Here is a 12,959-nt window from a genome sequence, read left to right on the forward strand (position 1 = left end):
GAACAAAATAAGTAAAAACAAAGGTATTGTACAAACGTGTACTGAGAGTCAAAAGGGACAACTAAAACGGACATTAAGTCAGCAAAAAAAACCAGAAGCTTTCTTACTGATTATGTTTAAAAATTATGTTTAATATTTGGATGGTTCAACGCTCAGTAGTGCCCTTCTGCTGGTGTAAGGGAGAATAATTTAGATAATAAGTGTTCTTATCTTTGTAGCGACCGTCTATACTTTGTAAAACCGTATTATTATCCATTCAAAGATGAAGTTTAATAAATAATACAGATGTCCCAAGATAATATAAAATACATAAGGAGCAGCTGCAGGGCCTAAAGTTTTGTGAAGGATTCACAAGGTTGTGTTTTTGTATTTATTCTTTAGACCATAAATCATTTAAAATTGTTTCTAACTTTCAATGGAGTAGTTACTCCCATTTCACAACAGATGGCAGCAAACAGACATTGATTATTTTAAATATTGCACAGCTTTAGACTATTTTAAACTAACTGCATTATAATGTTGACACAATCCAAATTCTAGCTGAGCTTGAAGGCGTTTATTTCACAGAAGGAGTCTCTTTCTTAGTTAATGATGGTGTAGAACTGGCCTCTCTGTCTGACACAGTCCATCTCCAGGTACCTGGACAGAGCCCAGGCTGGGATTTGAACCCAGGACCTTCTGGCTGCAAGGCAACAGAACCAGGATGAACCATGACTGCTAAAATAAAACAAGATTAATTGATAAAACTTTAAATACTATTTGCTTTTACACCTCAGTTAGAAGCAACAATAATCAATCCATTTTCTGGACTTAATGCTGTTTAGGGTCTTCTGGTGGTTCAGGACGGATGCTTTTACTTTTTCTTAAATTTACAGTTCTGGACTCTTCACTGCAGACCTGATTGAAGATCAGGAGATTTATAGCACCACCAGCCACAGGTCTCTTTAAGCAGGCTGGAACAGCAGATTATCTGGATTATATTCTGTAATCTGGTATTAAAGTGGTGAGAATACGATGTAAATATGTCATCTGGACGTCCTGTCAGGATGGAACATGGAGATCTTCTTAACTTCACACAGAAAGGATTCAAACTTCTAACCTTTGGAAACTTTAGACTTTTAAACTGTTGCATATTTGAATAAGAAAAATAGTTTGGTGAACCACCGTCCTCTCAGCACAACGATGAAGAGAGAGAACAACAACCTGGTAGAGGAAGAGGGCGGTCTTTATTCTTCGTCTCCAGCCAGAGATGAAAAGCATCAAATGAGTGAGAGAAGAATGGAGGAAACACCACAGAGTCTGCTGCTTTGTAAGTACAGAACATCTGTTAGTTTATCAGATGATTACTGCCTGTTCTGCTGATGATTGATGATGGTGGAGGATGCAGGAGAAACAAGTTAGACTGAATGAACTTTAGTTTCAACACTAAAAGATAAAAGATCATCTTAATATGTGAACTAAACACATGAACCCAGCTTAGAAACTATTAAAGGAGAAGAAAGCTCCAGATGTTCCATGGAGGTCTCCTGGAGGTCTGCTTCTATATCAGACATCAGTTTTATATCATAACTGAGAAGTTTTATTGAAACCAGTTTAAATGTTGTCTGTAGGTCTGAGTTTCCTGCTGTGCTGCAGAATAAACCAAGGTTAGTAACATTTTCTCTTCTTACAGTAATTCTCTCTCAGAGGAAGATACCAAAGTTATTCAGGAAGATATCTGCTGTCCATGGAGATCTCTGCTTTTAGGTTCTAATGACTTCATTCATGCAAAGACATGTTTTTCTCAATCAGTGAGTTTCATTTCTTTCCTCCCAGCTGGTCTGACTGTGAGTCCCAGTAGATCTCAGTTCTTTGAAGGAGACTCTGTGTCTCTGAGCTGTGAGGAGGACAACATCTCTGCTGGATGGACTGTGAGGAGAAACACAGCCAAACGTCAGTCTGAGTGTAAAGATGGATGGGGGAAACCAGCTGGTTCCTCCTGTAACATCAGCAGCCTCTATGAACATGATACTGGAGTGTACTGGTGTGAGTCCAGAGAGGGAGCAGCCAGCAGCAGCATCCAGTTCACTGTCTCTGGTAAGATCAGACTGTGGAGTTAGTGTTGATGAAGCTGTGTGGAAATGGATGAAATGCTGTAGTTTGTCTCTGTGTTGAGGTGGATCAGTGATCCTGCAGAGTCCTGTCCTCCCTGTGATGGAGGGAGATGACGTCACTCTGAGCTGTCAAACAAAGACTTCCTCCAACCTCCCAGCTGCTTTCATTAAAGATGGCTCCCTCATCAGGACTGAGCCTGCAGGTCACATGACCCTCCACCATGTGACCAGCTCTGATGAAGGTCTCTACAAGTGTAACATCAGTGGTCATGGAGAGTCTCCATCCAGCTGGATCTCTGTCTCAGGTCAGGATGACTGATCTTCATCTCTAGAATTTATAAAGTCTCTTCATTCATTAATTGGTTCATAGCTTTAGAAATATCTTGATTTCAGTGAAACTCACCACCACCACTTGCACCACCTCCATCCCTCCAACCACTCCTCCTCCTGCCTCCTCATCATCTCTTCTTTCCATCTTGTTGCCTCTTGCATCTTTATGTGTTGTGTTTCTACTGGTGTTACTGGTTCTACTGGTGAAGAGACATCATCACAAGTCAAAAGGTGAAACATAAACTTCTTAATTTACTAATTAATTCTTTTTACCACATATTTACATATTTTTTAATAAATAAATAAAGTCCAGCATTTCAACCATCATTTAAATTTCCTCATTAAACTAAACATGATGAAGCACTGAATTGTGGGTAATCCCTGATTGTTTCAGCTGGTAAAGGAGACGACATCACGTACAGCGACGTCCAAATAACTCATCTTCAGCAACAGAAAGTCAAACCCAGCAGAGGTGAGGATGATGATGTGATGAAGGATGTTGGTGTCTGTGAGGTCCAGTCTGACTCAGTGGACATTTTAGTCTAAAAACTTTTCTCTGGCCAATAATCTCTCAGATTATTGTGTTGATTTTATCATGGTAGGAAATATTTCAGTTTCTGAGAATCTTCCTGGATCTTGATCTGGTTTCAGTCTGAGATATGAGTTCTAACAACCTGCTGGAGGTTCTGGCCCAGATTCCCACGTTAAGATGAGTTGGTTCTTGTTAAACGCTGGAACTACTTGACTGGTTGATGCTGCTCTGCATTGTTTCATTTCTAGGCTTTATTCTACATGTTCTGCTTTAAGCTGAGCCTTGTATAAATGTATTTCCAGCTTTTCTCTTTCTAAGTAGGTCTTTGACCTCTGAACCGATCAATAATAATCTAATCCTCATCAGGCGGCCCAGATTAACTGCTGACTTGGTGTATTTCAATAGGAGACAGTGAGGACAAAGCTTGACATGTTGGACCGTCTCTGTCTGCAGTCTGTGGTTGTTCTGTTTAACAGACGAGCAGCTCTGTGGTCGTCCAGTTTCCTGTTTCTCATCAAAACGTCTCTGCTGAAAAACCAGCTGCAGAATTTAAACTCTCAATAAAATAAAAGACAGAAGATTCAGACCTAAAAACCTTTAGAAGCTACACCCGTTAGAAATGTATTTCTGTTCATTAAAAGAACGTCAGTCAGAAATGAATCAGTTACATTAATACATGATTTGAGCTTCCAGATGTTATAATAATTAAAAACACACGGATTAAAACCCAATAAACAAGATTAAAATCATTTCTTGTTTGTAAAAAGGAAGCTCAAGTAAATAGAAATGAAACAGATTCGAGATTTAATGAATCAAAAATCACCAAGAGTTTAGAAATAAAAATATCAGGAATTTTAAAATAGAAACTGTTGGTAAATCATTTCATAAAGTTTTCTCACAGATGATTTTCCTGGTTAACCTCCTCCGGATCACAGAAGTAACCCTTTAGAACCCGACTGCGACCCGGTTCTGTCCTCTGCTAACAGGTTCATAGCAGAACGCTTTCTATGCATTGATCTCTAATTGTAACGCAGCGTTCAAAATGTCCTCACTGACAGCAAAGAGGAACCAATCTCCTTGTTCATGAGCACAGACCCGGTTAATAAAGCTGATTCTGGTTCTGGATGTAAAACAAGGTTTTAAAGAGTTTCACATCCAGAACCTTTCAGAGAACCGGGTGGATTCTTCTGAGGCTTGTCTTCAACCCAACCAATCAGGTCACATTTTGACCCAATATTTGACCCAAGGTACCCAACCTTTGACCCAACAGAATTAGTCAAGCTGTGGAGTTAATTAAAGAACCCGGCGACCCGCCGACCCAACTCCTGAGTCATGACTGTTGAACCAATATGTGGTCAAACTAACCCAACCTGTGATCCGCGAGCTTTTACCCAGAATAATCAAAGAATTGATCAGAAGATAAAGTTTTCTTCAAGACTTCAACTGATCAAAGATGTAAAACTGATGGAGAACCTGTTTGACTCTCAGATGACAGCAGGAAGGTGTTTATTGGTCCAAATCAGTTCTAGACCTTTTTAATCTAAGAGGAGAGAGTTCAAAGAATGATGATAACCAGAGGATCCATCAGAACCAGAACTTACTCAGGACAAAGTTCTTATTTGGGTCCAATAAGTGCTGTAGTGCTGTATCACCAGATATGTCACCACCTAACAAACATCTCTTTAGTTTAGAGACACGTCTGGACACAGAGACAATCACTGGTAAACAGGAGGGGGTGGTCCTCCCTTTTGTTCTTGGTTCTGGTGTCTGGTCCTTCGTTTGGGTTCAGAACCGGTTGAATTTGAAGAATTTTACTGAGGTTTTAAACAAACATCTGAGGCAGAGATTCATTCACAAAGAGAGAACTTATCGTAACGTACATTCAGCACCACTGCAGTTCCTACAGGTTGGTCAGGGTTTGGACCTGGTCCGGTTTGGCTCATTCAAGATGGCGCCGATGATGGCAGCCTCGGAGCTTCGCTCTCTCTTTGTTTTTGTATTTTGTGTGTTTTTATCTTTTTCGAGCCACAGTTCTGTGGTCTCATTCAGTAGAGAGGAACTTCTCAACATCAGAGAGTCCTCTCTTGGGTTTTTTTCACCATCTTTCATCGATCCGAGGTTCACTGAGCTTCTGGCGAGTGGAGCTGCGGCTCTATATGGGATTCTGCGCCAAAAACGTCGGAGGGGAAAGCATGCTGGCGCGCTGTTAAAGCTCCGCAAAAGAGGACTTCGCCACCACTGCCTTCAATCCACCTGGCAAATGACCGCTCTCTCAACAACAAGATGGACGAGCTGCTTCTTCTCACCGGTAAAAACACGGACCTCCGCGGATCAGCGGTTCTCTGCTTCACCGAGACATGGCTGAGTGAAAACATCCTGGACTGCGCACTGCTGATGCCGAACTTCCAGCTGCTCAGAGCAAAGTGGACTGAGGAATCAAAGCAGATGCTTCAGGCCTGCTTTGATTGCACAGACTGGACTGTTTTTGAAACTTCAGCCACTGACTTAAACCAACTAACTGATGTGGTGACATCATACATCAGTTTCTGTGAGGACATGTGTGTGCAGACCAGGACCTTCTGCACCTTTGGGAACAACAAGCCATGGTTTACTCCACACCTCAGGAATCTGCGCAGGGAAAAGGAAGAAGCTCACAGCAGTGGAGATTGGGCGCGGTACAGGCAGGCCAGGAACAAACTAACAAAGGAGATCAAAGCAGCTAAGAGAAGCTACAGTGAGAAGCTGAAGAACATCCTTTCTACTGGTGACACTTCAGCTGTATGGACTGGTCTGAGAAACCTGACTGCCTATAGGAGCCCCTCCACCCATCCTGAACAGAGTCGTCTCCTGGTCAACCGTCTGAATGGCTTCTACTGTAGACATGACAAGAAACCATTCACACCTCAAACCATCTCCTCCACATCCCATTCAGGAACAAGTTCTTCCCATAAAGCAACCAACCTCCTACCTTCAGATCCTCTGCCTGCACTAAAGATCTCTGAGGAAGATGTAAACAGGCTCTTTCAGCGCATGAAAACAAAGAAAGCTGGAGGACCTGATAACGTCTCCCCATCATGTCTGAAAGCCTGCGCACATCAACTCGCTCCGATCTTCACAAGGATCTTCAACAAATCACTGGAGAAATGTGAGGTCCCCTCCTGCCTCAAACGATCCACCATCATCCCGGTGCCCAAGAGACCCACCATCGTAGGATTAAATGACTACAGGCCTGTAGCCCTGACGTCTGTGGTCATGAAATCCTTTGAGCTTCTGGTGTTGAAGCACCTGAAAGACATCACAGGCCCCCTGCTGGACCCCCTGCAGTTTGCTTACTGAGCAAACAGGTCGGCAGATGATGCTGTTAACTTAGGTCTACACTTCATCCTGCAACACCTCGACCACCCAGGGACGTACGCCAGGATCCTGTTTGTAGACTTCAGCTCGGCCTTCAACACCATCATACCAGACATCCTCCACCAGAAGCTCATCCAGCTCAACATCCCAGCCTCCACCTGTCAGTGGATCAGCAGCTTCCTCACAGACCGACAGCAGCAGGTGAGACTGGGGAGCATCTTCTCCCGATCCAGATCAATAAGTACTGGTGCCCCCCAGGGGTGTGTTCTATCCCCACTCCTCTTCTCTCTGTATACAAGTGACTGCACCTCATCGGACTCGTCCGTGAATCTCCTGAAGTTTGCAGATGACACCACTGTCATTGGACTGATCCAGGACGGTGATGAGTCTGCATACAGACAGCAGGTGGATCGGCTGGTCCACTGGTGCGGTGAGAACTACCTGGAACTGAACCCACTCAAGACTGTGGAAATGGTGGTGGACTTTCGGAGAACACCACCCCCATACACCCCCCTCACCATCCTCAACAACACTGTATCGGCCGTGGACCACTTCAGGTTCTTAGGAACCACCATCTCTGAGGACCTGAGAAAGTCTTCACACATAGACACTGTTTGAAAGAAGGCCCAGCAGAGACTGTACTTCCTGAGGCAACTCAAGAAGTTCAACCTTCCACAGGAGCTGCTGGTCATCTTCTCCACTGCCATCATTCAGTCTGTCCTGTCTTCATCCATCTCAGTGTGGTTTGGATCATCCACAAAACAGGACAGGTCCAGACTGCAACGAATAATCAGGTCTGCAGAGAGAATAATCAGGGTTGACCTTCCCTCCATCCAGGACTTATACAGGTCAAGGGTCAAGAAAAGAGCAGCTAAAATCTCTGCAGATCCCACACATCCTGCACATAAACTGTTCAGAGTTTTACCTTCAGGTGGCGCTACAGAGCACTGTTCACTAAAACCAGCCGCCATAGAGACAGTTTCTTCCTCCAGGCTGTTTCTCTGATGAACATTTAATAGAGTACAAAACAACAGCAACAGATGTTACAAATGTACCTTTTTATTATATATGTGTATATTGTAAATATGTATATTCTGTAATACAAAAACAAAACCAAAGAAGAGTCCAGGTCTTCTACTGACTGTCCCAACATGGTCAGAGCAGCTAAATCTGGTTCATATCTACGTATTAACAGTGTTTCTGTAATTGTGTTTTTCTTCTGCCAGATGGGCTGGAAACCTTCTCTCAGTTCTTCAGGACAGAGTTCAGAGAGGAAAGCCTCAAGTTCTGGTCGGCCTATGAATACAGAACCACTGATCCAGGAACAAAGCTGCTGTCCAAAGCCAAATATATTTCTACAGTCTTTATGGAATCAGAGGCCCCATAAACAGGTACGTGGGGATATGTTCATGTCTCTGGAGCTGCAGAGATCTTATGCTGCATCAGGAGCTGAAGAAGCTTTAATGACTAGCTGATCTGTTGGCTGTTAAAGCTTCAATATTGAGTCTCTGTTAAAGGAATATCTGTGGGACTAAATCACTCCATAGCCATCAGCCTGCAGGGAGCTGACCTTAGTGAACAATCATTAGGTGCAGCTGACTGAGGTCAGAAAGAGGTCAAAACAGGGGCAGTTATGTCTGCATGAGACAGCTCTGGTTCCCTGACAATTTGCTTTGGGTTTGATTTTTTGTTTCTATGTCCTGTCTTGGCATTTTAAGACATACCACCATAGGTGTGATTGACTTCATTAAATCAGGGTTGCAGCTGGCATCCATCAGCCTGCAGGTCCGCTGCTTCACCCTCATCCTCAAAGCTGGTGGATGCCTGTGTCTATCAGTGCAACATGTTGCTGTGAAGGCTGGTGTGTATGTCAAAGGTCAATAAAACAGGGGCTGCAGTTGATGTGATGTTTCAGAGACCCTACTGCTTGATGGCAGCAGAGACTTCCCCATCTGAAGTCTCAAATGTATTTAGATGGAGGTGCAGGATGATCCCATGCAAAGCTGCAGGGAGCAGTGCCAGGTACCCCTAAAATCTGTGATGTCACCAAGCAGGCAGGGTGATTGGTAGATTGGCATGGTGTACTCTAGGCATGCTGACAGGTCTGGACATACTCTCATCTAAACGTGATGGACAGGCGGGCAGAACCAGAATGCATGTAGGTGGTGTTCAGGTAAATCTGCCATGTGGTCTGGACTATTCTTCCAGCCGTGAGAACTCTGGTCTCAGGCCTCCTGTGGGTCTGTGGCTTTCAGAGAGCCAGTAGAAAAGAACTGATGTGTTCCTGTTTGGTCGTCACTAACTGATGCACCACCGATCTGTAGAACAGCTAACAAACAACAATAAACCACAACCGCAGACTAAAAAAGGCTTCAGTGGAAACTTCCAGAGAAGAAGTTCAGTGTGTGTGGGCCGCTGGAGGTTCTGACTTCATAGAACCTTTAATAACGTCTGTTTTCAAGTTTCAGGAGGTGTTTCATCTAAATATGTCCCCAACCAATATCTGACCTTTAGTCACTCAGTCTGAATGCTTTTCTCTGCTAGGAACTCATCTCCAGCCTGTTAGATTCTGATGTTGGTCCAGATCTTCTACAAGATCCAGAGGGACTGGAAACTAAATGATGGTTTCCTGGATTGATTCATAAAAGTTCCTCCAAGATTCAGAACCGTGGAAACCTCAAAGTTTCTATAAATGACCACTTTCTATCGCTGATGTAATGAAGATCAAGCTAAAAGAAAATAAAGACAAGACTCTGCATAAACCAGATTTATTTTAAATAATGAACTAAAGTGATTTTAGGAACCAGTGAAATTATGTTCTAGAGATCCATAGTTTTAAAGCCAGTATTCATCTTCCTGGCCTTCTTCATTCCTCTAAGAATGTTTTTTGTTTCTAAATTGTAGAAATATCAGGTTTAAACTGTTTAATTAAAACTTTATAAATTGAACAACTAAAGTTTTTCTCATCATGCAAGAAATACAGAGAGTGACGTTATTTTTACACCTTTTTCTGAAAAGTTATCAGGGTTTCATGACACCAAACCAAGACTGAGGTGTTGAGATACCAGAAGAGATCCAGATAGATAATGACTTCCAAATGTTTCCTGCTGCTCACTTTCTCTACTGAGACCTTTTCTCCTAAAGTTCATAATCAGATCCTTAGTTTTGTTTCCATTTGGAGACAGTTTGCTGTTATCACAGCTCCACACTAAAGGTTACACTCCTACTGTGTAAAATACTTCATTATCAGGAGTCAAACCACGGTTGTATCAGTAAACTTAATGAGCTGATGTGTGATGAATTTGGCTCTACAGCCATGTGTCAACAGAGAAAGGAGCAAAGGACCGAGCACACGTCCTTGAGGACCTCCTGATGTCAGAGTTTCCTGCCTTACTGCTAACATATTATCTCTTCTCTTTCTGCAGATTAAAGAGAAAAGCTGAAGAAAAGTCTGACATATTTTTCACCATGTGAGGTTTTACTTCATGCAGAGCAGCAATGCATCATCTGGGGTCTGGTTGACATGAGATACCATGATATGTGGTGGAGAGGAGGCTGGTAGCTGCTTTTAGATCCCAGTTTGTCACATTTACAAATGAGTCTGTTTTGTTTTCATTATAGAATCTAGCTAAAGTGTTTCATTCATTTAGTTTCAGATTATTTGTTATATGCCAAACCACAACCTCTGAATGTGTGATCATGTGACTTTTTCTGTGGCATTACTTCTCAGGTTGAAGTGTGCTTCCACCTAGTGGTTATACTGTGTATTACAACAGCACAAAGACTAAAAACCCTCATCTTTTTAAAAAACGAAATGAATGAATCAGTATTTTAATGTGGCCGTGTCTGGATGTGTTGGTTAAAGACGGGCTGCAGCGTTCTGGACCGGCTGAAGGAGAGCAGGGCTTGGCACACACCAACATGAAGAGCTTCACAACAATCAAGTCCTGAACTGATGGAAGCATGAAAGGCTTTTCCAGGTCGCAGCGACTAAGAAGAGGTTAAACTTTGACCTGGAGATGAAGCTGGAGCAGCTTCCAAGCAGCCGTCCAAATGAACTCTCAGACTTTTTACTTTCTGTTAGAAAGATGAAGATAAAGAACCAAAACATCACACTGACCTCTGACTATCTAGTTGTTATATTCTATAATAAACCAGATACTTCTATTTGTTTTTATCTTATTATAAATGTATTGACTCATAATTCAGTGAAATTTCACCAAGTAAAGAACAACACTTTCACTTTCTGAATGTTTTCATTTCTTTTCACCAACAGAAGCAAATAAAAACCGTGGTTACATCTAACATGATCTCAGCACCAGAGCTGAGAGTAAAGACAAACTAATGTTCCCCAGTCAGAGGAGCAGAACCAGTCTGGACCTGTTCAGGTCTTCATGGAGGACCTCCTTCATTCCTTAAACAGGCTGCATGTCTCAGGTTCCACAGACAAACCCAGACATGCTGCAGAGTTCAGGAACTTTCTCTGAAATATCTCCTTCTTTCTGTCTGCTCTGGAAGCAGCAGCTGGGGTCAGAGGTCACAGCTGATCCCTGGAGAGGAGGGTTATCTGGACTGATTCCAGATCAGCTTCTATTAAATCACCTTTTACCACCATTAATACCAGTTATAATCTACATTTAAACATGTTAACCTGAAATATTACTTCAGTAAAAACATAAATAGAAGTAAATAAATTCAGTCTTGTTAACAGAAGCTTCATACATGTTGATAAAAAGCTCACATGTATGAAGTCTAACAGATGGAGAACATCTCTCAGTCTCAGATGATCCAGATAAAACATGCTGTCCTGATCTAGAAGCCATAGTTCTAGTCCTGTTGAAGCTAAAATGTTTTATCTAGAGGCACATTTCCACAAATACAGGAGAGTAAATCCAGGAAACATGAACTCTTTAGTAACACATGATGATGTCAGAAAATACTGCCTGGCTTTCTAATAAATAGGATCCTAAAGATCAAGCTAATAAATCCTGATTGGAACTGAATCCTGACCTGCTGCTGTTTGTTTTCAGACTGATGAATAATGAGAACAAGGAGGAGCTGAAGATGCTGGAAAGATCAGAGTTTCTCCATCAGATCATCAGAGATTTTACAATCAAAGACATAAAGTCTGAATGTGGTTGGAGTCCAATGATCAGGATGAGCTCCAGACAGAACCACATCAGTCTGGTTCTGTTCTACATGAAGTTCTACATATGAAGTTAATGGTTGACGTCATCCAGCCCATAATTAACTGAACAATGACGCCTTTAATGATGAAGTTAGATGGTTGAGCTTCTGTTCTTCTGATTGTTGAAGTTGCTAAGAAGCAGCAGGACAGTTAACTTTAGACAGTTCAAAGGTCATCTGGTTCAAAGGTCATCTGGTTCAGATCCAAGTTCCAATCCAGACCAATAATGTGCAGCATAGAAAGAAGTCCTGACTCTTTGAACCACCTCAGAGTCAGACACTTTCTGACTTGAACATGTTGTGTTTTAGCTAACATGTAGCTCATGTTGGAACCTTTATCTGCAGCCGTGTCACTAAAACCTCTTTTCTGATTCTGTTTTGCTTTCAGATTATGAACAAATATTTTATGAATGAATGATTCTGTTGCCTTCAGTGATTCTCTGAACCCAGTTCAATGAACAGAACTGGGCCAGAAGTGACATTAATAATCAAGCTTTTCCTCCTTTTTATTCTTGGGGTTTGCTTTGAATGACTGTAGATCATCCCTGGTTTTGATCCTTTTCCACAAAGTGACTTTATGTTCTCCACGGGTTTCATTCTTTCATTTTCTGTTGTTCTACTTTACTGGTTCCTGCTGACACAGGTGTAACTTTTATTGTTCTGATTCATATTTATATGAAACAAGCATGAATTCCCTTCATATAACCTGGTCAAACCTGGACGCTTTATTTTATACTGATATTTTAATCTGTCTAGAAAGATGATCTCATCAATCTAGATCTATCCTGAACCAATCAGATGTTTTAGTTCTCCCCCACCTGCTGGGTCAGTGGGTGTCTGTGTGGACCAGCAGAGGGAGGACCTCATCCAGGCTGTTATTCATACAACAGGAACCAAAGAGAGGACACCTGTCTCTGGACTGGACAGATGAGAGGAAACTGGTTTCTGAACTGGACCAAACAGAGGATGATTTCTGACACTGTTGACCAAAATGTTCTCCATTATTTGTTGTTAACTCTGCAGGTTCTGGAGCCATTTGGATGGTTTGATATTGATTGAACCACCTTGGTTCTGGTGTGACCTGGAAACCTTCATGGACACGTTTTAACATTTGGTTATTCATTGTGGCTGTTTAATAATCACATTGATGATTACAGTAAAGATGCAGCTGCAGCGACCCTTTAAAGAAGAGAATAATATTCATAAAGTCCTTAAATCTTCAGGTCAGATTTCCTCCAATCTCTCAACACAATTACCTGCATAACCTCATTATTTTTACACTTGTGAATTAAAGCGTATTTTAGATTGTTTCTCGGTGTTGGGGGGAGCGGGGGGTTGGGGGCCCTATGGGCCTTTTTCACAGTTAATGAGGCAGGAAAAGGACAGCAAGATAGAAGCATTGACCCAAACATCCTGAACTCAGAGGTCAAACCCAGACGGCTGCATCGAGGGCTGATAGCCTC

General features: G+C 42.2%; 1 protein-coding gene across 1 annotated transcript; it reads left to right on the forward strand.

Annotated features, from left to right (window-relative positions):
- The first annotated feature begins 992 nt into the window (after nucleotides 1-992).
- LOC124880579 lies at nucleotides 993-10,556 on the forward strand. Its single transcript, XM_047385843.1, has 8 exons — nucleotides 993-1,309; nucleotides 1,611-1,646; nucleotides 1,816-2,076; nucleotides 2,156-2,398; nucleotides 2,487-2,654; nucleotides 2,818-2,895; nucleotides 7,536-7,700; nucleotides 9,735-10,556. The coding sequence occupies exons 1-7, from the start codon at nucleotides 1,183-1,185 to the stop codon at nucleotides 7,694-7,696; spliced, it is 1,074 nt and encodes a 357-aa protein (XP_047241799.1). The 5' UTR covers nucleotides 993-1,182; the 3' UTR covers nucleotides 7,697-7,700; nucleotides 9,735-10,556.
- Nucleotides 10,557-12,959: the final 2,403 nt, after the last annotated feature.

This window comes from Girardinichthys multiradiatus, chromosome 14, assembly GCF_021462225.1.
Source record: "Girardinichthys multiradiatus isolate DD_20200921_A chromosome 14, DD_fGirMul_XY1, whole genome shotgun sequence".
Taxonomy (NCBI): Eukaryota; Metazoa; Chordata; class Actinopteri; order Cyprinodontiformes; family Goodeidae; genus Girardinichthys; species Girardinichthys multiradiatus.

Excerpts from the sequence above, each read along its gene's own strand:
- LOC124880579 (XM_047385843.1), top strand. The coding sequence starts at position 1,183 with ATGAAGAGAGAGAACAACAACCTGGTAGAGGAAGAGGGCGGTCTTTAT. Across the intron at positions 1,310-1,610 it reads ACCACAGAGTCTGCTGCTTT|GTCTGAGTTTCCTGCTGTGC; the intron begins GTAAGTACAGAA and ends TGTTGTCTGTAG. Across the intron at positions 2,896-7,535 it reads GAAAGTCAAACCCAGCAGAG|ATGGGCTGGAAACCTTCTCT; the intron begins GTGAGGATGATG and ends TTCTTCTGCCAG.